General features: G+C 39.9%; 1 protein-coding gene across 8 annotated transcripts in view; it reads left to right on the top strand.

The window, feature by feature from the left end:
- Window positions 1-6,334: 6,334 nt before the first annotated feature.
- PCNX1 (pecanex 1) overlaps window positions 6,335-27,560 on the top strand; it is an 89,419-nt gene continuing 68,193 nt past the window's right edge. For 7 of the 8 annotated variants that reach the window (XR_010783864.1, XM_066552747.1, XM_066552746.1 and 4 more), the window contains exons 1-6: window positions 6,335-6,487; window positions 14,065-14,273; window positions 20,192-20,297; window positions 22,893-22,938; window positions 23,781-23,870; window positions 25,508-27,208. Coding sequence is in view for 7 of the 8 variants with exons in the window: in XM_066552747.1 (XP_066408844.1) it covers window positions 6,335-6,487; window positions 14,065-14,273; window positions 20,192-20,297; window positions 22,893-22,938; window positions 23,781-23,870; window positions 25,508-27,208 (2,305 nt within the window). In the remaining variant the exon portion in view is untranslated. Of the gene's footprint in view, window positions 6,488-14,064; window positions 14,274-15,986; window positions 16,044-20,191; window positions 20,298-22,892; window positions 22,939-23,780; window positions 23,871-25,507; window positions 27,209-27,560 lie in introns of those variants that run through there. The other variant, XM_066552748.1, reaches the window with a different exon arrangement.

Here is a 27,560-nt window from a genome sequence, read left to right as displayed (position 1 = left end):
TAATTTTCCCAAGTAAATCATTGAAAGAAATGTAATTACATGAAATTGTGACTTATATTCACTTCCACACTCTCACCTAGCAGTGCCACTAGTTATTCCACAGATTTCCACAGCTCCCTGTTGACAAGCCAGGTGTCTTAACACTATTCTCCAAATTCTGCCCACATTTCCTCCTCAGAGTTCCCAATTTTTGCCTCTTTTTAGTACCCTGAAATTGATAGGCATTTAACATATGTTGTAATTCTGCCTCTGGCAGTGTACTTTAAACCAGAACTGTTTCCTAGGCAGGGACTGACTAATACAAAAGGCTGAACTTAGAAAAATGGCTAAGACAAGCCATAACAGAGAGAAAATCCTTCAAAACTGGGAAGATACTCTTGGGGGCTCATTATCATACTATGGAAGATTTGTACTTCAGACAGAGAGCTTTAACTGCAAAGATTTTAAATTGCAATTTATCCCAGTGACATCATGAATCATTGTTTGGTAGAAATCTCTTACAGTGAGGCACCACTCTGCTGTACTTTAAAGAATGTGGTATAAATGCTGCTAAAATACTGTCAGCTGAGTGTTTGGATATTCTAATTTTAGCCTTGTTTATTATGTTTCATCTCCATGGCATTTTTAGGCAATTCATGTACCAGCAATGCTAGCAAATTCTTCTTTTTCAGAGAGACCTCATGGTCAGTAGGACATTGATGATACTTCTTATTGTGATTTCTGTATGGACACATTCACACAATTAGGTCCTTTAATGTAAAAGTCCATGATGGCCTTACAATTTTCTTGTAAGAAGCACTGACAGAGCTATTTTTAGGAGGAAAATCCATGTTAAAACTCCACTCTTTCTCCAGCAATGGAACTATTCAACCATTCTGATTGATTTTTCAACCAAGAAGTTGGTTGAACCAAGAAGTTAGGATAGGGAAACTGTGGCCTACATAGCTGTTAAAAGTGTGGAGCAGAAAGATGCATAAATACAAATTCTAACATTAAATGAAAGGAATGGAATTGAAGATACTATTGTTTGAGTGGCAACTTACAGAAAGCTGATATCAACACGTTGGTTGGAATTTGTTTTTATTAGCTGTCACAGGATTTCTTTATCTGTGTGGATCTATTTTGAACAGTTTTCCCCTTTCAGCACTCCCTGATAATAGGAAACTTATGTAAGTGCTCTTATTCGGAAATGTTCTCGCTTTGCTCTTCTTATTTTGTCTTGAGAAAACTGAAGGGCTCAGACAGTGTACAAACAGAGCTTACATCCTCAAAAGGTGCAGCAGGCAGCTGAGATAAACTGCAAGGGCAGGATTAGTGGGACTGCAGACTCCACAGTTCAGCTGTCTGCAGATGAGTAATTAGCATCCTCCACACAGCAGCACCAGTATCTCCTCAGTAGCACTGTGAGGTAATATCAAGAGGTGCATTAGTCATAGTGATAACTTAAAAAAAAATTGAAAAAACAAAAACCCCAAACCAAACCTAAACCTTTTTTCCCCTTTCTTCTATTGTGATAGTAAGAACAATGTCCTCCCACACTGAGAGAGAAGAGTTTGGCCTTTCCTACAAGGTGCTGGGAAGGGTGTAGCCTGAAAGCACATGTGGATCTGAGAATGTGATTGGTGGTGTGGCTCTCTGCAATAAAGGTGGGTGTGGAGACTAGCCTGATATATAGCTGGGGCTGTTGTATGTGATGTTTCTGGTAAGTCTGCTGGCACAGGATGGAGAGGGTGTCTCCTACTATGGGATCTTCCTGCTAGTAAATCCCTTTCTGGTCTGTACTAAAACATTAAAGGATAGGCATATTTTTCATGTTGTTTCTAAAAGTTGTATTCTAGTTGGGAGTCAGGGTAATGTTTAGGACTAGGTTTTGTGAAGTAATTTCATAGAATTCCATTAAAGTGCAAGGCTGACTCTGTGTCACTTCTAGAAATGGCGTCTGTGGCAGGATCTGGTTCATGCTTAGAACTTTGTTTAAAACCTGTGCAAATAGTAGTCAGGCTGCCATCAGCTGCTGATATTGTGGCAACATGTTGAGTCCTGTAGTTGCTACAAACTACTCTACTGTAATTGAAAGTTAACCTAGAACAACTTCCTGATAGGCTTTACAAGAAAATTAGCCATCTTACAGTGAAGCTAGGCTAGCAAATATTATTGTAGAATGACTTTCTGCTTTCTCTCACCTCTGAAAATAAGTTTGCTTCTTAACTCTCATGAAAGATCAGAGAATAAAACGCATCACTGCTCTTTATGGCAGTGTTTCAAATTCAGCTAAAACATTTCCTAACTTTGTTGCAATTATAGGGAATGGTAGGGGAAAAAAAGTGAAGACATAAAATTACCCAAAGGCTTAATGCCTTAGTAGTAAGTATACATTTTACTTTTTCTTCAGAAAAGCAAAAAGTAGGTGAACTTTACTCCTAGCCTAATCAATTATATACAAAATTGACTTCTGTCTTTTTCTTGTTATTTTTTTTTGTTTTGGTTTGGTTTGCATTTTTTTTGAGCCAAAGTTGTTGCTTTGGATACTGTACACAATTCATGTAGAGTAGTCTGTGTCAGCAGGATGCAAAAATTGGGGTTGAAATGCTGATGCCTCATTACAGATCCTAAGTCAAGAATCAATAAGAAGATATATATAAAAGTTGGTAGTGAGCCACCAAGGCCTAGTTTGTCAGTCTTCACCTGAGAATAAATACTTTATCCAGCACAGAGAAAAGTGCTAGCCCTTAGATCTGTAAAGAGAGTAAATTGGTGCTTTTCTTGTTTTCTGCTGACTATGTTATTAGCTGTTCACAGATTGGTATCATACAGTGATGATTTACTGTAACAAAAATTTCCAAGTCATAAGCTTTTTTTCTTGGACACTAATGAGTTTTGTCCAATTTAGTAGGCAAAATATTCTTTTAAATTTTCTGTTTCACCTCTTGTCCTAATTATAAGTTATGTTCTCATATAACTTAGTAATTCTCTTGATAATTAATTTAAAAATGATAACTTTGGATATCCTGTGAAAGATGTCTGGAAGGAAAGTGTAGAACCTCATTCCCCTGCATGAGAAGATGAGAGATTAATGTACTTCTAATGGGGCAAAGCATGGCATAATATTATTCTTAGAAATAGCAATGTGTTGAAGCATTTTTGTGACAAGTTTCAGTGTTTTAATACTGTTTTGGATAACTTCCTCTTCTTGCCATAGCACGCATTGGTTGGTCTCCAATCACTTGATTTAATGCCCACTCTCAGTTTTTTCTAGAGCAAGCTATTTTTCCTGGACCCATCCTGAAGAAAAACCATAAGGCTAAAGTACAGTGGAGATGATTAGCTCCTTATTCATTGGCATGCACAGATTGAATCTATTGCTGTTACCTTCTATCTAGATCTTGATTATTTCCCCATGAAAGCTAATAATTTCTTTTTTCTTGCTTTGTTAATAGTGCCTACAACTGGACTTGTTATCAATTTAACCTTTGGGCATGGATGGATTAAAAAATATCATTTCCCCCTCCTTGTGTCTTCATGTTTTTAGTCTGCCTGTATTTAAATAGCTAAACAATGAAATCTCTATTGTCCTCTCAAATATGTGATAATCTCTTCCTTATTTTACTGGTTGCAGATCAGATTCTCCCATGATGACGTGCATTTGAACATAGGTTAGGCTGTTTTGGGTCAGGGTTGAGTCCATAATTTTACTTGCATTTGATGTAAATATATATATATGTATTAATTATGTTTTGTTTCCTCTGTTTAGTTTTTGCTTTTAACTTCCACACCCCTGTGCCCCTCCCTCCCCCTGCCATGCAATACCCCCCAAGCCTTTATAACACTATGGCTGGCCCAATGATACAACAACTCCTAGTGGGGCTGGGGAAACAGCTGGAAGCTTCCTCAGGATTCTGCCTCTTACACAGGGGCACTGTTTAATATGAATCATTACTAGGATGCTGAGGCTAATCTGTCTAGACTTAATCAAAGGCTCCTAAACAGGAGCATAAAGGTTTCTAAAGCATTTACTGTAGCCTTCAGACATGTTATTAATGAATGTTATCCCTCTTGCCTCCCTTTGTGAAGGTGAACAGCTTTTATGTAACATTGATACAACAGCTGCTGAAAGAACTAACACTTCATAATCCTGATCATCACAGTATCAAAGTATATGTATGGATAACACAGTCTAACAAGTACATCTTTTAACAACTGTATTTATAATTTTAGCTTTTAAATGGTATTTTCGCAAATATTGCAGTTGAAACACTTTTATTTTTTTCTGAGCGTACTATAACTTGTGAGGCTTGTCATGCTTGGCTTTAATGCAAAAGGATAAAGGGAATCCTCCCTCTTCATCCATGGTAATCCTCTGTAGTTTTTCACTGTTGGTTTTTCCCTTCCCCCATCTTTATTTCCTTTAATATCTCAATCCTGTTTGACAGAGTGAAAAAATGCTCTTTTGTAACATATTGCTCCCAGTTTTGTATTTGAAAATGCACTATCCTAAAAGGTTTATTATTTCATATTGGGGAGAAAGCCATTGTGTTTGAGGCTTTGTGTCCATCCCTTCTCCCTACTTTCTCACTGGGGAAACAAAAAATAGATGAAATACATTTGCTTCGAGTCAGTAACTTCTGGTTTTCCAAGAATAGCCAAATGCTGCCATTGGCTCACTAACTGTCAGGGAGACGGTGGAGACTGAGGAATTAATGCAGCCTCTTGAAAATACCAGCCCAAATGCATGATCATCATGAGTCATGGCTGAGTGCTCGGGTTATTTCACTCCTGCAATTTTTCTGCAGTAGAGACCCAGAGTCACAGAATGGGTCAGGCTGGAAGAGACCCTCATAGTGGGTCATCTGGTCCAACCTCTCTGCTCGATCAGGGACCTCCTAGATTATGTGGCAGAGGATTGCATCCAGATATATCTTGAATATCACCTATCAGGGAGACTCTGCAACCTCTCTGGACAACATGTTCCAGTGTGTGATGACCTGTACAGTCAAGAAGTTCTTCCTCATGTTCCACTGGAACTTCCTGTGCACTGCTGCCTCTTGCTTCTTGTCCTATTTCTTGACACTTCAGAGAGGAGCCTGGCTCTTTTCTCTGACACTCTCCCTTCAGTACTTACGGACAATGATGAAGTCCCCTCTCAATCATCTCTTCTGGAGGCTGAACAGGCCCAGTTCCATCAGCATTTCCTTGAGAGATGGTCCAGTCCCTTCATCATCTTTGGAGCCCATAGCATTTGTAGGAAGAGGACTCTTCTTGTCCCTTCTTGAGAGCACTGTCTGAACTCCTTCCCTAATCTGTCCCTTTCTAATTAACATGTGTCTTTTGGGATGTGCATGTCTCAGGGGAAAGCTTGAAAAGCCAGCACTTGATGAGAACTGATGACCGATAAAAATAGGTGGATATGGATGTCAAAATTTAAATCCATGAGAGATTTGGGGTGCATCCATAGCCGGCTGTGTTGTTTTCTCTCTGTAAAACCTAATGGTTCTGTTTTTTCAGGTGTTGCAACCTACAACAAATGCTGTTGTAGGATGGGGACAGACATGCCAGGGGTTTGGTGGCATTATGTATTGAGAGTAAGTTGGGGGTGGGAGCAGCTCAAGAAATGGTGAGGTTATCTTGCTGTAGGTTTGGAGGTGAACCCAGAGACAGCGTGCCTGAGTCAGGGGCAGTGTCGTAGCACAGCTGAAGTGCTTCTGCACCAATGCCTGCAGCATTTAGGTACAGGTTGGGCATCAGGAAGAGTTTCTTCACAGAAAGGGCGATTAGACATTGGAATGGGGTGCCCAGAATCGTGGTAAGAGTTACCATGCCTGGAGGCCTTCAAGGAAGGACGGGATGTGATAGTGCCACGGTGTGGTTGATACGGTGGTGTTTGGTCATAGCTTGGACTCGATGATCTCGGGAGTGTTTTCTAACCCAATTGAAGAAGCCCTTTCCGAGGGCCGTGTCCCCACGTCCCACAGCCCCCGCACAAGGCGGGAGCCCCGCGGGCCGCTGGGGGCGGGGCCTATGCGCGGGGCCGAGCCGGGCCGCCAGGGGGCGCTGCGCGGGCCGCGCCGGGCAGCGGGGGCGGGGCTGCGGGCAGGCCGCGCGCAGGCGCAGCGCTGCCCCCCCGGCGGCGGCGGCGCGCATCCCCTGCCGCAAGGGCCGCCGGTCCGTCGGCGGCGCGGGGGCGGGCGGGCGGCCCGGGCCCGGACATAAGATGGCGGCGGCGTTGCTGGGGCGGCGGCGGCGGCGGTTGCGGCTGTCGCGGAGCGCGGGCGGTGCGCGGCTCTGCCCGGGCTCGCAGGGCGGATAGAGCGGGGCGGCGCGGCGGAGCGGGGCCGCCATGGGCTCCCAGGTGCTGCAGATCCTGCGCCAGGGCGTGTGGGCGGCGCTGAGCGGCGGCTGGTACCAGGACCCGCACCAGGGCGCGGGGGTCAACGCGCTGCATCTCTACCTGTGGCTCTTCCTGCTCGGCTTCCCCTTCACCCTGTACATGGTGAGCGCAGCCCCGGCCTGTGCCGGGGCTCGGCCGGCCCTGGCGGGGCCCGGAGTGGGGGGGAGGGCCGGGAGGGGCCGCCGCGCGCGCGCCCCCTGCCCGCGGCGCGGCCCCGGGAACGGCCCCGGGCCCCTGCGGCCGGGCCCCTGCGCTGGGAGCGGGCCCGACCCCGCCATCGGGACTGCGGCGTTTCGGGAGCATCTACCCCTTCCTGGGAATCTGTGGGTGGGCGCTATCGGGGCGCGGCGGGCTATAGGCGCTGGCACTTTGCCTTCGTCTTTCTGTTTACTTTCCTTAAAAATTGGAAATACCTCTGGCAGCTTCCGCTGCTGATCTCCTGGTAGGTCAGTAAAAAGCAGCTTCTATACGAACTGTCAGATTTAGCCAGTGTTTCTGACTGGCAGCAGTATCAGTTTCTGACTTCTGAGTCTGGTGGGGGGATGTGGTTCCATAACCTAAAAGTTTTATTCGGCTGTAGTGTGGTGTGTTGGCTGGCAATGTGTATGTATTGTGTGTTATCGACAAGAAGTTCGTCTGGCTTTTTTGTTTGTGTCCAGATTTCAGTGTACTTGGTTTGTGAGAATTCCTGTCCTATATATCTTTGTAACTGACGCTTCAGTCAAAGCTGTTAAAATACTAACCTTTAAACCTAGAAACTTTCTTGACATTTGGACTTAAAAGCACATAGAGGAGAGGTGTGATCAGATACAAGAAAAGGGGGCGGTTTCCTGTTGGCTAGTAGTTTTTTCCCTGTGTAAACTGTGTTTAACTTATGAAATGCTAATAGTTTACTTTGGGTTTTTCAATAGAAGAGTGTGTTCATATGTGTATTTTGACCAGTTTTGTGCATATGAGGTAGAACATTATTTGCAAGATTGCCAGATGCTGTGACAACCTAAAGTAGATGCTGTCTTGTGAAAATGTAGTTAGTGAATGAAATGTTGGAGATAAAATCATATGCAAGTGCAGTTGCAAAAATTGAGAGCTCTGAGGTCAGGCATTTGCTTTGTTTAAAAGCAATTTGTAAGGTTGCAGTATGAGACACTTCATACTAAGAAATAGCTAGAGTGGAAAGGAAGGTTACAACTTTATGGTTTTTAATTCACATTACAGTGTCTTGAAAAAGCAACTCTAACGCTTTTTGTTTGAAAACTTCTGGGCTGCTGGCAGGGAAACTAAAGGCTGAGACAAATTTAAAATTGAAGTTGCATGAGAACAGCTAGATAAAACTTTTAACTAAGCAGATACTTTGCATGAGAACTATGAATCTGTATCTATTGAAAGTTCTGCACAATATGGGAAGAGGAGACACCTTTTGGTTTCAAATATAGCTTTACAATTTTTTAAATAAATTGACAAATGTGAAATCTGGGCCAGCGTTTGAGTCTCCTGCTGCTCTTAAAGCAGTAGGTAGGCTTCAGTTACCCATAGAATGGGGTAAACTTCAGTGTTGCTTAAATAAGTTTTCCTGTATAAAGGGAAAAGACAGACAGCAGCAAGCTGCTTTGGGTTTTGTTGAGGTCAGAGAAATTCTCTTGCTTCATAGCTCTGGACAAGTTAAAGATGCAACAAGTGCCAACTTCCCTGAGAATAAGTAGGGAGATTAGTCACAAGTTAAAGGAGATTGAATCATATTTGGCTGTTTTCCCTCTTTCCACCCTCTACAGTTTAAGTGTTGTCTAGACATAAACTAAACAGGCAGAATTGTGTTGGTCATCTTAGTCCTTTAGCATCTCGTAAGCTCTTTTTCAGAATAAAAAGCAGTAAGTGTTGCATTGCTGTAGGCCATACATAAATAAGCAGAACTTGCTTAAAAAGTCTTAGGTAATTGTAATCTGAATTCTGAGCATGGCTCACTGGTGTGTAGGAGGGAGTTTCTAAACTAGCTTCAAGTGACTTGTTGCTGGCAGACAACCCTGTGTGTTTAAAAAATCAAGGTCTATAGAATGCTGATAGGTTTTGTATTACTTATAAAACTTCCCCATGTAAAGAATTACAAGATCATAGCATTGCTTTTATGCATTGGATCAGCAATAACTGTAGTTATTTCCAAGTTGTTTGTAGCCACAAAGACAAAATACAAAAGTATCCTCTAAGAATTTTGCTAGTAGCTGCCTTTCAATGCATTTAACAGTAGGCTAATCACTTTTCCCCCCCCAAATGTTATTTAACCTCCAGCAGGAATAAAATGCACTAGGATATGGGAATTTAGGTGCACTTACTGCTCTAAGACTTGGTTTAGTGCATCCAACATTGCTCTTTTTTTTTTCTGTGCATTTGTTTTGTTGCTCTGGTATTTTCAGAATGGAATCTGGTAATGATTGTGGTCAGAGAGTAATGCCATAAATCTGTGTGTTCCTTTGTATGTGTAAGCCTGTACTGTTAGGGTTGATGGATTTAATGTGTGGTACAAATCAACTTAGAAAAACTAACATTAGAATTCAATTACCAACCTTTTTTCCTTGGTCCCTCATCTGCCTTCTGAGCTTAAGCGTGTGCGAGTGTTGTACACTGTACAGTGTATACCTAAATGTACCTTTTTTGCCAATCTGGATACTTTTTCTTGTGTATACAGTTAAACTGTGGTTGTTGGAAGTGTGGCAAAATAAATATGTCAATAATGAAGGACCTGGGGTCTAGAGTAAGCTATGCCTGCTTTAGGGAAGCAGCTTGAATCTGTGTTCTTGCGTTTGTGGCTTGGCAGTACACATACAAAAATTCTGCTTTCTGGACTAGTTAAGTCTATCCTGTTTGTGTACTTGTATTCAGTAACAGACTCAACTGTGCTTGTTGATGTGCCTTTCTGTTGTAAGAGCTGATCCCTGCTTTTTCTCTAATGCAAAGCTGAAATTGGGAGAAGAAAATGTGCTTTCTATATGGGGAAGCTGTCCAATCACTTTGTAAAATCTAGTGGTAGAGTTGAAAAAAATACCCTGAATACAGAGGCCAATGTGATGCATCAGTGTTGCAGGGGGGAGGGGAAAGAGAGAAGGCTGCCAAAGCACTTCCCCTAGTCGGAATGCTGTTTCAGCCCCACCACGTGTGCATGAGGGGGTGAAGTCTTGGCTCTGGCACTTGTGGAATTTTGCCAGTGACTGAAGAGGAGCCAGGACTGTACCTTGCTTGGGGTGATGGCCTCACATGTACCTACAGAACTTGTCTGTCAAAGTCGAGCTCGTCTCGTTTAGTCAACAGTTCACTTAATTTCCTGACTTGTGTACATAGTTATAGAAGTAGGTCATATAAATGTAGCTTCACGTGGAAGTTTTTTCCACTGAAGTTGTTGAAATATGTCCTGTTTCTTAAACTAAGATGTTAAATAATTGAAATTCAATTTATGATAGCAATTCCTGATATGCCATATTGTTCTAAGACACTTGCAGTCTCTTGCTACTCAAGTTTCAGTAGTATTCTTTGAGGTTTTGGTCAAAAACTAGATAACTTGTGACTGAACTTTCTTCCGGATAATGGCAGTTCTTAAGGGCTCTGTCCATAAAAAAGAATTAAGGCCTAAACTATGTCTGTTGTTTCCTGATTCGTCCTCTTTTCCAGTAAAACTGTTTCTATAAAATACTGGGTTCAAAATACTTGTACTTTTAACTCTTTTTACTAGATGACTTACTTCTTAATGTTTATGTGATAACACCTTTATGTAGGGATCTGTAATCTGGTTCTATTTTGAAGACTTAGCTGTTAAAAACACTCATAGTAATGCATTTATTTTTTGAAGATAATCTGGAATTTTTGTTACATCTGTGGGGCCTAGCTAAAGCCAGGTAATCAGATTAGGTAGGACCCATATAGTGTTAGTTTCTTCATAAGGATGTTGTACAGCCTGTAATCAATGAAGTTTCCTCTGGTTCTTGGCACATATGTGCTGGAAACATTCATTTGAGATACAGTGACCTTCTGTAGTTTGAATGGAAATATTTCAGTGCTGGAAGTGATGGTGGGAGGTTTCTTTTCTATTTTGACCATTGGAATCTAGGAGTGCTTAAACCTTTTTTTACCTACTCTTTTAGAAAAGGTGTGTTGTGATACAAGTGAGCTAATTTAAGAGCCAGGAGGTTTCAGAAGACATCGTCCTCCTTAACTATGCCTTCCTGTATCTTACTTTTGTCCATATGAATATCTTGCTTTTGTTAAATTCACTTGAAAGATCTAAATTTGGAAAGTAACTTGTCGGAAAGGTGGTAGAAAATCAGTGTCCTTCTCTCTGCCCCCCGTATTTGAGAGAACTACTTAGCTTCCCTTTAAGACTCAGAGAAATAATTTTGGGTAGGAACTTACCTAATAGTTGGGTTTGTTCAGTAATTAGATAACTGAAGTTTTCAACAGAACATAATTAAAAGCACACAGTTTTTATATGGTTCTGTTTAGCTCTTTATATTGTACAAGAGCTTCTGTTGTGATGACTGCTGTGGAGTATGTGTTCTTTTGGTGCTAATGCAAGTGAGTAGAAATGTGCAGTAAAAATGGGTGTTCTCTGAAATATTGTTGCAGCTGTAGCCTTGTGGCCAACTGGTGTCTAGTAACAACTCTGGCCTGAAGGTTTTAGTGTGCTGGGCTCAAGTAAAATGCTTTAGTATTTGAAATTATTTTGATTTTAAGATGTAATCTAGTGGGAAATTTCTATGACTCAGATTTGTATTCCAGTCCTGAAGGTGGTATCACATGGGATGCTGGTGAGAAACACGTCTCTCCTCAAATGTGGTAAAGTGCTGAGCACAGTTGGAAATGGAAATCTCACTTTAACTTGCTTTGTTTTGTGGAGAGAAGACCCCAAATTTATGTTGAATGCTTCGAAGTTTGGCTTAGAAAAACAGAAGTTGCAAGTGGTTTAGCTTAGGCTGCAGTAAATTTCCTCTTGAGGCTGTGCTGCAGACAAGTTGCTGGTGCCATGGGTGGCAGTGCTGCCCCACAGCATGATACTCGATGTCAAGTGTTTTCATCTGTCAGACTAAGCTAGCTAAAATGCCTTCTATTCCCAGAATATATACCCTATTCTGAGATGAAAACCTACTACAAATATGAAGAAGAAAAGGTAATCAGTTACCTTAGCTTTTTAAAATTTTTTCTGCAATCCTGTGAAAACAGGATATGAGGAAAAAGTTTGAATTCCCTGTTTGGTTTGCTGTAAGTTACATGAGGTGTTTTGCCTTTTTTTGGTACTTCTTCTTAAAGCTTTCCTTTGAAAAACTGGAAGTGTAGATTTTGCAAGATAACCTGAATATACTGTGACCTCACTGCTGACAGAGTAGAGGCGAGAAATTGATGAGCTCTCTAGACAGAAAAGTAGAGGCACATCTTTTATGGAGTAACTCTAGCTTTTGTTATCTAGCATTAGTCTGGCTCTTCTGGTAATGCCTCCTGAGCACTGGGTATTATAGAGGAGAGGAAAGTTGAAACTGTGTGTGATGGGGTAGCAGACTGCCTAGCAGGTACAGGAAGTTCATGCATTTTCCCAAAGTTAACAGGCTGGCAGGAAACCGACTCTGAAGTTTTTGGAAGTGGAGGCACCTCATTTCTTGAGGAAACCATTCTAGCATGGCTTCAGGGGTTGTAGGGTTGCCATATCATTGTGGATCCTGTTTGCTTATTGATGCTGGTTTTAAATAGCTTGGTTTCCTCTTTCTCCTCCTTAGCTGGTGCTCGGTGAGTGAATCTCTGTTCATCATGGTGATGTTCAGCTCAGCATACAAAATAAAACTTAGCAAACTTCAGCTTAGTTGGCCTGGCTTACTTCAAATGTTATATTCAGTGTTGACTTAACTTGTTTTGGAGGAAAAGGTAGGTGTTAATGATGGTTGTCAGACTTGACTTGTTTTGGAGGAATATCTTCCTAAGTTACAAGGAGTCATCATGGTGATCAAAGTTCCAGGGGCGTCTTGAAGAGTCAGAAGGGGAAATGAGTAGAGAAAAGGAAAAGTAGGCCTCTCTATTCAGCACATATGACCAGGTTGAGTCCTTTAAAATTGTTTGGCTGACTACTATGGTTAAGTTATGCTTAGAATCCTTCTAGGATTCAGGGCAATAGTTTTAGGTAGGAGATTGTTACATTGCATAATGTTACACTGTGTTATCAGCCAGTCAGTTTTAGACGGCTCAAAATGTTTCTGTGCACTGGTTAGAGAGGCGTTGCTGTCTTCTACTCTGAGCATTGTTTTGACTCTGCAAGATGTTCCTGGGGCTTTTTTATCAATGATGACTCTTCCCTTCCCATGGTCTCTCTAGGGAGATAGGAAAATAAGCTGGAATTGTCCTTCAGCCGTGAGGTCTAAAAAGACAGCTCATTTGTTCTACTCATTTAGTACATTAATGTTCAAGCTAGATATCTGATGTTTAATTCTGATTGTCATATGTCCGTGTGTATTTTTATATTTTGGAGGTATATCTCAAACTACACTGTGAGCAGGGTAAAGGATAGTGGTGCAGTGAAATACTTCACAACCTAAACTTTTGTTGCTTTTGTAAAGGAAATGGTCAAATTTTGGATGAATACTGAGACTTAATATCTCATTTTGTTTAATCACTGCCTAGGGAAATGGCAAAATTTAAAAACACAAATAAAGTGTGTTTTAGAAGGATGAATGCATTGAAGTGAAATCTGAAGTTTAACCAGTACTTCGAACACTTCTCCTCAATAGCTGTCAGGCTGGACTTTGTCAATACCTATTGCTGAAGTGATTGATTTGTGAAAGCCTTACTTACCTCTGCAAGAGCTGCATGCATTCCACTCTTAGCTTAGAGCGGAATTTCAAATGTTGCGTTCAGGACTGAGGGGTTTTTTTAATGTGGCTTCTGGTCACCTTTCATACAGATGAAAAATTTTTTTCAGAACATGTGTTGACTACCTTTCCATGGGCATACAATGATCTAGCACAAATCTTTGCTGCCCGTGGTCTTGCAGGTTGGGTTCTGCTGTGCAGTGTGTGAGTCACACATGTGAGCAACCTCTTTATGTATGCAAGTAGGAAACAGTTTGGCTTTTGTGACTGATCAGTGTCTTGTCATGCAGCAGTAGCTGTTGGAAGCTGAAAAGTGAAGTCAAAACACCAATGTTTGGTATCTAAGCAGGTTTTCTCCTGTCCAGTCATGCTGTCAAACGTGCATCAAGTTTTTCTGAAATGGACTTGATGCTGTGTACTAGCCCGGAAATAAGATCTCACCCCGTGCTTTGTTGGTTTTTTATGTGCTTAAAATCTTCCCCTTTTTTTCTACTCATAGCAATTAAAAATATATATCTCACACATGCTAGCTCTAAATTTCCTAGTCTAGGTCTTGCATTGCAAAAGCATAGAAGGAAAGAGTGAGAGTTGAGCTTGGTTCTCAAGCTTCAGTCAAACTAGTTTATTTAGTACAATGCTGTGGTGATTTAGTATCTTTGCTAGTGCAACGGTTTCTTTCTTCTGTGTTGCTAGACTTTTAACATTTTTCACATGAAGACTGGCTGTAGGTGGTGTAACTTTCAGAATTATCATATTTTCTCCATGAAACAAACAGTTAAAATCTAGAGAGTGTTCTTATGGATATCTGACCTTGTGTTCATTAACTTTTTCTTGTTCTTTTTTTGAAAGGCTCTTCCTTCTTCCATGATGATAGTAGCTGTCTACTGCCCAGTGATAGCAGCTCTCTTTATCGTTTTGAAGATGGTGAATTACCGTTTGCACAGGGCACTGGATGAGGGAGAAATTGTGGAGAGGAATGCCAGTGAGCATATGGACAGAGGTGCAAAAACAGAACAAAGCAGTGTTTCAGTGAAGAGGAAAGACAGCAATGGGCCCAGGTAAGTTGTCTGCTGAATTTTGCATCCTGCTTCAAATGACTAACTGGTCCTGTCTTCATCAGCTGTGTAACTCGAATTCTGATTGACATTAAACACTAGGGAATGTAGATACAGAGCTCTGTGGTTCTGAAAGATGGTTTTAAGTCTGGTCTTGAAAAGTAGACTTATTTATGTGTTAGGTTTGAAATAATGCATTCACAATAATTTCCTAGTTCCTTCCCCAAAGGAGTTCAAGAGCAGTATTGAACATGCCGGAAACAATAGCATGGGAAATGTGAGCCGATTAGGTCACTAAATGTTTAATGAACATAATTAGTACAAGTAATCTAATTTCAGTAGTAGATGTAGTATTAAAAATCTAGCTGTCAAAGACCACATACTACATGCTAATTCTTTGCTCACCAGGAGGAGTGTCTGATTGGGTTGCAATTTTAGTGTTGCAAAACCAGGAGTTGGATACAATGCTTGACTCCAGTCAGTCTTTTCAAGGAGAATACTGTCCTGTGAATTTGGAAATTCTGGAAATGTTGTGCTCAGTAATGACGATAATGATTCTCAAGTACTGTCAATAGGAGGTGATTCCTTTCCAGAGATCTCCTTTGTAGCCATCGTAAAACAATGCCAGAGGTTTTCCTCCTCTGACCAGACTATTTGGAGAAAGAAGAGTAAAAGATGACTCATCAACAAGGCTGGCTTGACCAGTTTGATCAGACTATGGATGTTATGAGCTCTAATATCAAAGCCTCTGCCTGCCTTAGATAATTTGAGACCACCTTAAAAGTTAAACTGCATGAAATAAATCAACCTTGAATTGTTAGCTTTTAGAGCTTTTAGACAAGATGATTCTCTTGTCTCTGAGTTTCCGGTACTAGTAGCCATGAGTAGTTTTGAAAGAGAGATGATTTGTATGTCCTGACTCTTAAAAGATTGTGTGTCTTACTAAGGAAACGTGGTTGAAAGAAGCCTCTTGAGTGTATTTATTGTGATGCTTTTAAAGAGACGAAGTGTTCAACTGCTCCTCTTTAAAATGATAAGCCTAGAAGTAAAAGGACATTCCTGTCTATATATGGGGTAGCTCCTCGTGGTCGTAGGTTCTTGCGTGTCTTCTCTCAGCTCAGGTATTGTTGGCAACAACGATGTCTTAGATTCCTCTAAAGCTGATATACAGTAACTTCTCGTATCAATCTTTTATAAACCTGACCTGTTTTCCATGATGTGTTTGGCAGCTGAAGCTGCTGATATTAATTGTGACTCTGTTTAGATCACCCTATACCTTACCAACACTGTACTGAGGTATTTTGGCAGGCTGCTTCCCTAATTGTATCTTAATGCTTGCTCTGCTTAATAAAATTCATGGAAGTAAACTAGTGGTCTGTTCTTTCTCATGCAACCTTGGTGATGCATGTTTTACATGTGACCTTTAGGCATTTTGTCTGAGTTGGTTTTGGTGGGGATTTTCTTTTTGTTTGGTGTTTTTGCTATGTAGCTTTTGCTTCCAAAACGGGCCCAGAGTTGGTAAGGGAATTTCTGCTAGTGTTGTGAATTACTTCTGGTTGTTTCAGTTCTGTTTTGTCTAGGGAGCACTTGACATGGGACGAGATACTACATTATAAGCATTGTGAGCTCAGAAGTAGAGGTTAGTTTAATGCTGTGTGTCCTGCTTGCCAACTAAAGTTTCATTAACTTTTATATGATCCTTGTTCCCACTTTCAGGTCTCTTAACTAGAACTGGGAACAAGGTCAATGCAGAAATTACGGAGTTACTTTTTGGTAAGTGGGATGTACAGTATACACTAATCTTTGCCTGGAAGCTGACAAGAACTCTGGGGTAGCATTCGAACCAGTAGATGGGATGTAGAATGAGTGTTTAATATTGAGCTGTAACCTCCTTAGCAAGTTAAAATTGGAACACTAATAAAAACCCAAACTGGTCGGGGAAGAGAATGTGTGCGTAGGATTTTCTGATTTTTAAACTCTGCTCCCCTAATCCAAGGTGGATATAGGGGAGATCTGAGCAGAGATACTATCTAAAATATTTGCATAATCAGAATATTAGTTTTGATAGCTTAGGCTACAGCATGTGATACTGAATAGATATGCATATAGTATAGTTTGCAAAGCCATCCTTGAGTTGTTACCCTGCCACATATACAGTCATGAAGAGCACTTTAGATAGAAATCTTAGTACATTTCTTTGTAGGATTAAGCAGTGGTTGTGTTCAGGATTTTGTTTAGCTTCTAAGAACTGCTGTTCTTTTTTTCTGAAGATGTTTATCATCCAAGTGGTGCTTTCAGGTATCTAACAAATTATATGCTGTCGTTTGTGGGCTTGCTTGAACTGCTCATTTATCTTCAGTTAGTTGTGGTTTGTGGATGGGGGTTTCTTTCCATGAAACTTTGGTATGTTTAAGCAAAGAACAACTTACCATTCCTTTAGAAATGCCTTGTTTATTTTTTTTCTCTCCTCTTTCTAAAGCTGAAATTCTCTAGTTAATGTTTTTGAAAGAAAGTCTTAATTTGGAGAAAGGAACGCGAGTTGCTGTTTTCATACTTCAGGTGTTAGTATAGTAATGTTTGTGTGAGGTTTCATGAAAGCAAGTGGGGGGGGATAGAGGCTCTTGGTCTCATAGGAATATAGAAGCAGTGCAAGCATGATCTTTGTTGGATATCAGTGGACCCACATAAATAATTTAAAGCACTTAAGTCAATCTTTTTTTGGATATATGAATATAGCTTTTTGTCAGTGGCTGTTATGGTTCAAAGTGTCATAAAGTGTTCATCTGGTGACACTGGTGTTCCTGATCTCCATCAGCACCTGTAATAATGATGCTGCATAAATTTCATGTCTACTTCTACCAAGTAAAGCTAGTAGTTGGAAAATGTTGCATCTTTGAAATATTTACGGTCTACTTAAATTTGAGCAAATAAAATTTGAAAAAGGTCATCTGTCTCAAAGACTGTTGCCTTTGGTATTTATTCTCCTTGCAGTTTTCTGTGGCTGGCAGACATGTTCTTGAGTTTGGAGTTAGTTTTTATTTTTGACTATCATTAGTGACTCAGGCTTGGAAGAAAATTTCTCTTAATACTTGAATCTGTTGTGATCTAGCATTTGCAGTACATCCCGTGGTTCTTTTGTATTTCGACAGCAGCCTCCTGACTAGTTACCCTACTCTTTTATTGGACATTAAGGACAGATGATGATTTTCAAACGATAATAAAACTCTTCCTCTGCTTTGTCCAGAAATCAAAGAAACTTATTTCTGATTACCCCTTGAAGTTCTGGTCTGAATGTCAGATTTCAGTAGTCAATCACCTAAGTCAGATTTTAAACCTGAGTTCATGTAGACTTATGGCCTCTTCATGCATTTGGTTAGTCTCTGACATGCTGATGAGATATACCTGCAGATAGTAATTTTCCTTCAGAGTTACTGATAATTAGAAACAGTAGTTTTAATTTGCTTTGTCATCTTTGAGTGCCTCTTTCACAGCAGTCTCTCTTGCTGGCTGTAATTTTTTCAGTCTTCTTGATTTGTGTTGTAACTTCACTGCAGTTATTTTGTTTGCAAACTGTAATGTGTAACAGTTGCCTAAGGAATGAAGACAGCAAACTGTAAGAAACAGATGGTAGAATTTCATATCAGGAAGTCCTGGCCACAGCACTAGTGTCAAGTAGCTCCTAAAGAACTCTGGATGTTGCAGAAGTCTGGGTATTTAGGCATACAGTGGTCAATCCTAGAAATCTGTGTTTCCTGCTTCTTCCTGCAGACTTGATTTGTTGATGTTTTTTACTAGCTTTTGTTCATTCATTTGTGTGTGTTATCACAGAATATAGGAGCTGTGAGTAGAGTGGCGGTGATGGATTTTGTTGTTGCTTATGCTGATATCTGGTGGTTCAGTTTTAGACAAAATTGCTGCCTTCTTTGGCTAATGACTTGGTTCTATGCATGGAAGCTTATTTGCAATGACTTATTTTTCTACTTCATAAGATGTACTTTAATCACATGCAGTGTTTCTCAATGAATTATTCAAACAGGAAAGGAGTTTCATCTTTTTGTGAAAGGCATTCTTTATTGTATCTTCAGTTGACGTTGTAATGTATGCTGAACTTAAGCATTGTGAGAATTTTTCAGTTTAGTCTTTAAATTCATGTTATGTCCTTATGTATTCTTAAAATGCTTACAGAAGGAATGCTTTGGCTGAAGCTGGTGCTGATTCTTTTAAAATTAATTTTCCTTACCTGCCTTAGCATAATTGATAATACTAGGTCAGAGAGGGCTCTGTAAACAGCCATCTCCAAGAGTATGCCTGTCTCATTGTTGAGCTGTAACAAAATGGTGGCTTCTCACTTCTTTTTTTAATTTGCTGGAGTTGGACCATAGTTCTTCTGCTAGCTAATGGCTGGTTGTCTTTTAAGTTAACTTATTTTTACTGAAGGTATATAGATATTCCTAACTTCAAACTGTCCTTTTTTTTGTCATCTCTGATGTAGGAAGAATCATGTGCTTCTTATATTATTTAGAGTGATTCCCGAAGTTGTGCCTGTACACCTCTCCAAGATGCCAACAGCTTAACATGTCGTGCTGCAGGATGAATCATGTGTCAGGTCCTTTAGTGTGCAGACAGTTTGTTTACAATATCCTTGATTGATGTCCATGTATTTCAGAAACTATTGGAATCACAGAATATGCTCAGATGAAAGAGACCCCATCAGGATCATCGATTCCAATTCCTGGCCCTGCACAGGCCACCCTATTAAGTGTTGTTCCTATTATGTAAGACTTTCCTATAAGACTAGTTGTCTGTTCAGTAAGCCTTGCAGTGCTTCTGTCCATTTGTGTTCCCTTCTTCAGAGGGCCTTTGTCTTTAGTGTATTTGGTCTGATGGACGAGCATTGTGCATGAGTACTTTAAGCAAAATGCTGGAATTTGATTGTTGAGAAGCTGTTGTTCATACCTGGGAAGAAGCAGAGAGGATCAGTGTCAAATTACCCTGCAGATACTCCCGGATCAAGGTGCTTGAAGAGAACTTTAGTGGGATAGGAAAAAGAGCGCCTCAACTGCTTCCTCTTTGCAATTAACAATCAGTGCTAGGTTGGATCCTTGTGTTTTAGTCCTCAACGGACTTCAGACCCCATTGTCATAATGGATGAATCCAACTTGCCTTTTTTTTTTTTTTCATAAAATATTTGCCTTTGGCAAACTGAATTCTGTGGAATTACAATTTGATGGTGTTGCTCTAGGAAATACTTTCAAACCAATAGTTATTAATCCTGAAAGGGTGAGATCACTAGGATGCAATGATATATGTGTTGTACCTCAAAATATTGCTTGGTAGGAGCTGTAAAGTATCTGAAGGGAAGTTATTTTTGAGTAGAAAGATGTGGTTTGCATCCCTGGGAGAAATACTATGGCCCTGTATATCTCTGCATGTTTAAAAGCTTTCACATATGGCTTTCTTCATTAGCCATCCTTGCTTTTGCTCCCAGATTCAGTCTAAGGAAAGGACCAAGAGGCTGTTCCATGCTCTGAGTTCTATGTAGTATTTTCTTCTAGAGGTGGATTTCTGGGTGTTATGTTTGAACAGCTGATCCAAAAGTAACATGTGCACATAAAGACCGGGAGAACTTAAAATGTCAGCATTTTGGAATGCCTTATAGGGCCTAAGTCTTCACAGTTTGTGTTGGCTGGTGACAGTGGACTTGGGGCAGCAGTTTCTGTGAGAGTGTATAGAGTGCTCTGGCTCAGACTGAGCTTCCTGTGTCAAACAGCCAGTGTTCATCCAAGATATTGGGATATATTTGAGCCCATGATTTTTGAGAAAGGAAAATCTGTTTTGAATATGCGCTCAACATAGACAAAATTTTGTTTAACTGGTGGGGATAATGTGTTGATTTTTTTTTTTTTTTTTTAATGTTTCAGTGACCCTGGTGGAGGGATTGAGATGTCAGAGTTCATACGAGAAGCAACTCCCCCTGTTGGCTGTAGTTCACGCAATTCTTATGCTGGGATAGATCCAAACAACCAGGTAAGAATTAAAGCTACTACAGTTGTTGCTTTAGTATTGTTGGCTTTGCAGTCCGTAGATAACCTCTTCCTGTTATTTTGCGGGGGTTTTGGGTAATTTATATTAGATTAAAAACAATTTTCTTTTCTGTATGTAACTGCATTATTAGGAAGGCATTGCATTCTCCCAGCAGCGTAGCTCTCAACCCATCTTGTACTTAAATTAGGAATAGCTGGATTTTGAAAGGGAACCTCCTGTCCCATCAGAAACTATTCCCTTTTCCTCAGTTAGCTTTCTTCTGATTTAAGAAATCAAAATGGCTCAGAGTATGGTGAGCTAAGTACTAAGAAGGTAGTGGGATTCCCTTGTCCCTTTGGGTAGCTCAAGCTGTATCTTCATGCTGATGTTCTAACTTTGTCTTCCTCCCTTACTTTTGTTTCTTCTACTATTTAAAGCTTAATCTGTAAATTTATATGCTGTATTTGAGGAAGCTTATGTTAAGTTATCTTAGAATATTTCCACTGCTGATTATCTCTTGCAGTTGTGAATGGCTTTCTGCAGATTGTTATTCCTGATAGGTCAGATTTGGGGGTCAAAAAAGTTAGTTTGCTGAAGCATAAAGAAAGATAAACTGCTAGAAATGGAAAGACTAAAACTGTTTAATTTTTGCATGTCCTCTGCAAAATCTTCACTTCCTTGGTTGTTCAGCAGGATTGGGAAGAAAGCAATAAATAGGGAGTCCTGCCAGATGGAAGTGCTGAAGAACGTGGCTTTATTACATTTTAATGTAACTTCATTATGCTCTAGTTGCCTTGAATTTCACTGGGGAAGTTACTCTGTTTCCATATTACGTCTGCCAGGTCTATGTGTTCAAATTCCATAGTGTTGGATGTGCTGTTCCTTCTGTTTGGCTTGTGACATTTAGCTGGTTGTGGCTAGTTTTTATCAACCCTTCATGAGGACAAGTAGATGAAGTGGTCAGGCTGTACAGTTATGTTGATAATGAACAATGCAGCATCCTGGTAAAGACACAGAACCTGTCTTCAAATGACATGGAAGTCCTTGGCATGGTATTGCAATATCATGTTCTTCTAATTAGGTCTCTGAGCAAGCAGTAGATAACCAAGTGCAGTGGTATACTAATGCTGGTGTTTTATCTGAATCAAGCTCAGTTATGCAGCATAGATACTCTTAAGAGATTTTCCTCCAAGGGAGAAGGCATTTGCTGGTGCAAAGGAATAGGAAGTGATAGTCCATGTAGGAAGATAGAAACATGATGCCCAGACTAGTTACTTGACTGGTCTTGGGAAAAAATATGTTCCAAACATAACAGTTTTAATATTAAAGCATGTGAAGAAGTTCAAGCTACTGTGAAAGAAAGTATAGTGTATTTGTTCTAAGAAAATTAGTATTCACTGGTCCTCTGATTGAATGTGCAGCATCAAAAGGGAACATGAACAGTTAGCATCTGAGTTCTGTTCAGTTGTTCTGTATGAAATAGCTTTCCTGTGATGATGCATTTGTATTCAGTGACATATTATTGAATGGAAAACTGTTGAAACATGACAAAATGAGTTACTAAAAGTGCGTGTGACAATGTTGCGAAGCAAATGTATTAAACAAGCTTTTAGCTGTTTTTTCAGATTATACATAAAGTCATTGTTCTTCTGTGCTATGGCTGAATAGGATCTGCACACATCTTCAGGTTACCTGAAATTGCTGTGCTTACAGAAAATAACTAGTAGAATTTTGCTCTTTTCCCCAGAGTAATTTTAACTAGGCATTTTTGGAAAACAGCATCCCAGTAAGTATACATCTATCAATCAAATGGCCATCATATTTATGTATTATAGGTTCGGATTTTGCCTTTGAGTGCTCTTCCTCTATTTTATTTCTGAGTGATTTAATTATCTGACACCTGCATTGTTGTATGCTCTTTGTAGTTGAAAGGTTGTATTGAAAATGTTATTGAAGGTAAGACCAAATTCTCTTTAGCATTTCTGCAAAGTAATCTCCAATGGATTATAGGATATATTTAGAAAGGTAGATTGCAAACCTAAATGGTGAAATTTTTTGTATGAGCAGATACCATGCCTGCTGGTTTGCCATTGAATGTGAAATTAACTGGGAAAATATGTATCTTTTCACATGGGAGCAATTTTTGGATTTAGCTTGGTGTTTATTGTGAACAGATAAGCTTTATACTAAGATTATGTTTTCTTTAAGCATTTTAGACAACCAGAATCCTGGCATTAAATGTTAAGTTTTACAACAGCAATTATTACTGTCACACTGCACTTGTACTTTGTTGCCACATTATGTCAGGAGAATTCCTAGATTAGAAACTTTTTAAAATTAGCATAGTAAAGTCTCCATGAACACTGGCTTTTGAATTGAATAGTGCTGTGATGTATTTGGATGCTTAATTATATGATTTTTCATCTCTTTGTAGTGGAAACATAGTCAGAATTTTACAGCATTGTGCTGCTGGATGCTTTTGTGGCTTTAAAAACCTCTCCTAGGTGTATAGGCAAATGCATGAGTTGGACTAATAGGAAATAACAATTGTTTATTTCCTGAAAGTGTACAGCTGTTTACATAATTTCCTATTTCTAGGTTGGATCTGGGTTATCTCGTCTGGGAACAGCAGCAACCATCAAAGGTGAGATTTTTAGCTAGTTAAATTACCTTGCAGAAGCACTTCAAATCACTATTGTTTACTGTGTTGTTTCCAAATACTGTCTGCCTTCTATCTTGACGATTTTTCTTTTTTGAGTGAAACATAGCATTTACTAGTTGGGGGAAGTCTTCTTTGGACATGCAAATGATACGACCAAAGCATAAGGAGAGAATAATCTGGGGTCCATAGTCTACTTCCCATGTAATGACAGCTTTTCCGTTTGCCTATAAAATGCAGAGCCAAAGGGTTGGTTGGGGTAGACCTCTCTCTACTATTTTGAGTTCAGTGAAACCAATTACCCTTCTGGTATTGCATATCAATGACTTGATTACTTCTTGTTGTTTGACATTTAGCTGAAGTAATTTCCAGCCCTTGTGAACTCCTCTAAGATGAAAAGATAACAATTTTGCATATTATGAGTATTTTCTTGTGAATTTATCCAGCCAATAATAAGGCAAAAAAAAAAAATTGAATGCAAATTTTTGTCACATTGATTTTGTTTTTCTCCTTGCTTTTCTGACCATTAGAAGTATTTTCTTAGTCTACCCTTTTTTTATGGACAGCCCTGAGAAAAGAAATATTCCAGTAGATGCACTTTGAAGGGAAAAAAACCCAATCTTGATTGCCATTGAGTTCTGTGGAAGATAATAGAGTAGACAATACTCATATCTAAAAGAAATCTTGTGTTATTCTAATTTTGTAACTACTGTTACTTACCTATAGATGAAGAAATACAAGCAACAGTCTTCCATGACAGTTGAGAATGTAGGTGTATCTGTTAATACTTTGAGCACTAGTACTCTTTTTTTTCTTAAAACTTGCAGGTGATACTGACACTGCCAAGACCTCTGATGATATCAGTTTGAGTCTTGGCCAGAGTTCCAGCCTATGTAAAGAAGGAAGTGAAGAACAAGGTAAAATTTCTTCTTCTCCATATTTAAACATGGTGTTTTGTTACCAAAGACCCTTTGCTCAATATGCTAAATAAATTCATGCAGTTTACTGATACCCTTTCTTGGAGTCTATCTTGAAGTTCCCTGTTTCCTTTCTTAATTACTCAAGCTTCTGAGAAGCATAATTTGAATGCTTATAACTTTATTCTTTGACTGTGTGTTCCTTGTTCTGACATCTTCCAGCAGGTAATAAATATTTACTGTCACCTTACTGCTGAAAGATAGCTAACTTGATTTCTTTAGACAATATCTCTTGGACTACAGGTGGCCTGTGGTTAATGGACTTCATTGTAGATTAATTTGCTTTCCTTATGAGTACAGACAAATGAAATTGTGGCGAGCTTTTCTATAAAGTAAATAACCCCATACAGAGCTCTATGTTCTTAGACCTATAGGCCGCTTCCAAGATGCAAGTTATCAGAGCTTGGTTAATTTAAATTTTTTTTTTTCTACTATGTAAGGAAACTGTTAGCTTGTGTTCTGAAACAAAACAAAACAATTTTTTGTTTAGCTTCATTGTCCAGAAAAGACCTGCTCAGACTAAAACAGAGCATAAAACCAAAGGGAAATCTTTGTTTGCCGATTTTCTGGTGATTAGGAGGAAGTTAACTCTGCGAATACCTTTCATTTTTGCCAGTCTAATCACTAGTGGGTGATTAGAACCATTAGATGAATGATTCAATCATTACTGTGTGATTCGGTGCAAAAAGTGTGTTTGGAATGGAGCATCACAGATGGCCATGCTGTTGTAATAGGCAGCAGGGTTCTGCAACTTTCAGCTGAGTAATGTAACTGTGAAGTCTCTTAAGTTACATGCATTCAGATATATTCTACAGGAATTTGACAACTTAGCCTCCAGATCTGCTAGTGACAGTAGCAAAAGGAAAAGTAGCCTGACTTTTAGTACTGCCTGCAGATGGACAGTTTTACGGGAGACTGCTTGTGATGGGTAACAGGAATGATTGTTTTAACCAAGAGCTAACAGTAAATCTTCATTATTTGCTTTAACAACAAAAGCACCTTTTTTTTTTTTTGTAGAGGTAGTAAAACTCAGTGACTTCATAGGTAGTTTCGTTATAGTACAAAGAGACCTGTGACAGTGATTGCATCTTTGCTAACTGAACTTACTTGGTATCTGGTAGGAAAGGTGATTCTTGCTGGGTTTTTGGTGACTTCAGAGTTAATAGACTTTACTGTGTTTTCATTAATAACTTTAAAGTTTGTTTAATGCATGTAGAAACCAAAAAGAAAGGCAGGGTACTCTTTTATAATTAAGAAACTTTGGAATATGTAAAAATATTAAGTCTGAGACACATAAGCAATAGAGGAAGTTGGGAACTTGTCAGAATTGCCTTGTCTTACCAGTTGCTAGGGATAAGCTGGTAGTGATGGTTTCTTTTTTTTATTAAAAAAAGGCTTGTCAGATTTGCCCAAATGTTATAAAATATTTTTAAATGGTAATGTGACAAATTTGTAGTACTTGCAGTTGGATTTTTCAGTTCATTTACTTTGTCTGATATAAACTAACAGTTTCAAAGGAAGCTATACGACTTACATGAACATTCTACATGACTCTTTTTAAATATGTACTCAAACAGATTTGGCAACTGATCGGAAGCTTTTTCGTCTGGTGTCGAACGACTCATTTGTCTCCATCCAACCTTCATTGTCCTCTGGACAGGATTTGCCAAGGGACAGCGGTGACAAAGTGTGCCTCTCGAACAACCAGCTTGTGGACCAGTCTAAAAACGGTGCATGTGACACAGAAGTAGCTTCGCTGGTAACTCTGCATTCTCACTCCTATAGGAAGGATCATAGACCTCGAGGTGTACCAAGGACTTCTAGCTCTGCTGTTGCTTTTCCAGATGCTTCACTAAATGACTTCCCCCTCTATCAGCAAAAACGAGGACTAGATCCTGTCAGTGAGTTAGAAGCTTCCAAACCCCCTTCTGGATCCCGAGAGTCTTTGGGTGAGAACTCTTGCATTTCAGGAGTTTTTCAATTAGATGACATTCTGAAAAGTAGCAGCCCTCAACCATTGACTAAGAGTGGGAAGAGCAAATCCTTGAAAGCAGACAAAAGTATGGACAGTCTGAGAAGCCTGAGTACTAGAAGCAGTGGTTCAACAGAAAGCTACTGCAGCGGGACTGATCGTGACACCAACAGTACCATCAGTAGCTATAAAAGTGAACATACTAGCTCAACGCATATAGAAAGTGTATTGTCAGAGCACGAGGAGGAGTCTCCTAGAGAAGAGGAAAAGGATGGTAAGAAAAAAGACTGTGGTGTCAACTCAGAGGATGACAGTAGTTCTACTACTGACAAAAGGACTAGTAGCGAAAGGACTGCTGTGGAAGTGAGTCCTCTGGGTGGTGTTCAAGAGGTAAAGGGTTCTAATGCATCTGATGAGATGCACAGCCAGAAAGGTCTTGGTGCCTCTGCTTCAGAAGAGGCCAATAAGAACCCACATGCCAATGAATTGACTACACAAGCTGACAGGCCGCATGGGAAGGCTGCTGAACAAAGAGATGAGCAGAGTGAGAAACTAGCTGTGTTAGTAGATTCAAGAGCTGCTAAAGAAACTAGTGGAAAACAAAAAGAAGGAGATGTCCGACCAAAATCTTCTAGTTTGATACATCGAACAGCCTCTAGCCACAAATCAAGCCGGAGAAGGACAGGAAAAAAGCGGGCTAGTAGTTTTGATTCAAGTCGGCACAGGGAATATGTTTCCTTCCGAGGTGTATCTGGTACTAAACCTCACAGTGCTGTGTTTTGTCACGATGAGGACTCCAGTGATCAAAGTGACTTGAGCAGGACATCAAGCATGCAGTCAGCTCACCAGTTCAGCAGTGATAGCTCTTCCAGCACCACCTCCCATTCATGCCAGTCTCCTGAGGGAAAATACAGTGCTTTAAAGACCAAATACGTTTCTAAAGATCGTGGGGGCACAGACTCTGAAAATGCTCACAAAACCCACGTTAGCTCTGAAGGAATTAGCAAAAAAAGATCTACACGACGGACTTCTAGCACAAACAGTGCCAAGAATCGTGCCAGAGTGTTAAGCCTGGACAGTGGTACTGTAGCTTGTTTAAATGACCCAAATAGTTTAATGGCACCAGGTAACATAAAACAGTTAACCACTTCAAAATCTGATTTGGAAGCCAAAGAAGGAGAGGTGCTAGATGAGCTATCTCTGTTGGGAAGGGCTTCACACTTAGAGTCAGTCACTCGTTCTAGGAATAGCTTACCAAGCCAGGCTACATTTCCTGAAGGGGAAGAGCAAGAATCAGCAAGTGGAGGTAAGTAAATGACCGACCAGAAGTACCTTGTCATATTTTGTTAATGAGTGACTTAAATTAAAACTATACTTAAGCATCTTCCCTGTTTCTCCACTCTTGCACAGTAAAACTGAAAAAGCGTTTCCTTTGCAATATCGTGAAAGATCTACTGAAATGGGTGTTGAACCCAAACAGGTTTTACAAAATCTATAAGTAGAGGTGTTAGGGGTTTGTTACCATCAGTCCTCATTAATTAGAGCTGTATCTTAAAGCTATTATTTGTGATCAAATCAAACCTGCTCCATTATACTGAGTAATACAAACGACTGCAGCCTCTCTGGCATGGCTTGAGGTGGTGTCAAGAAATAAAACC

Source organism: Molothrus aeneus, chromosome 6, assembly GCF_037042795.1.
Source record: "Molothrus aeneus isolate 106 chromosome 6, BPBGC_Maene_1.0, whole genome shotgun sequence".
Taxonomy (NCBI): domain Eukaryota; kingdom Metazoa; phylum Chordata; class Aves; order Passeriformes; family Icteridae; genus Molothrus; species Molothrus aeneus.
This window is presented reverse-complemented; position numbering and strand designations above follow the sequence as displayed.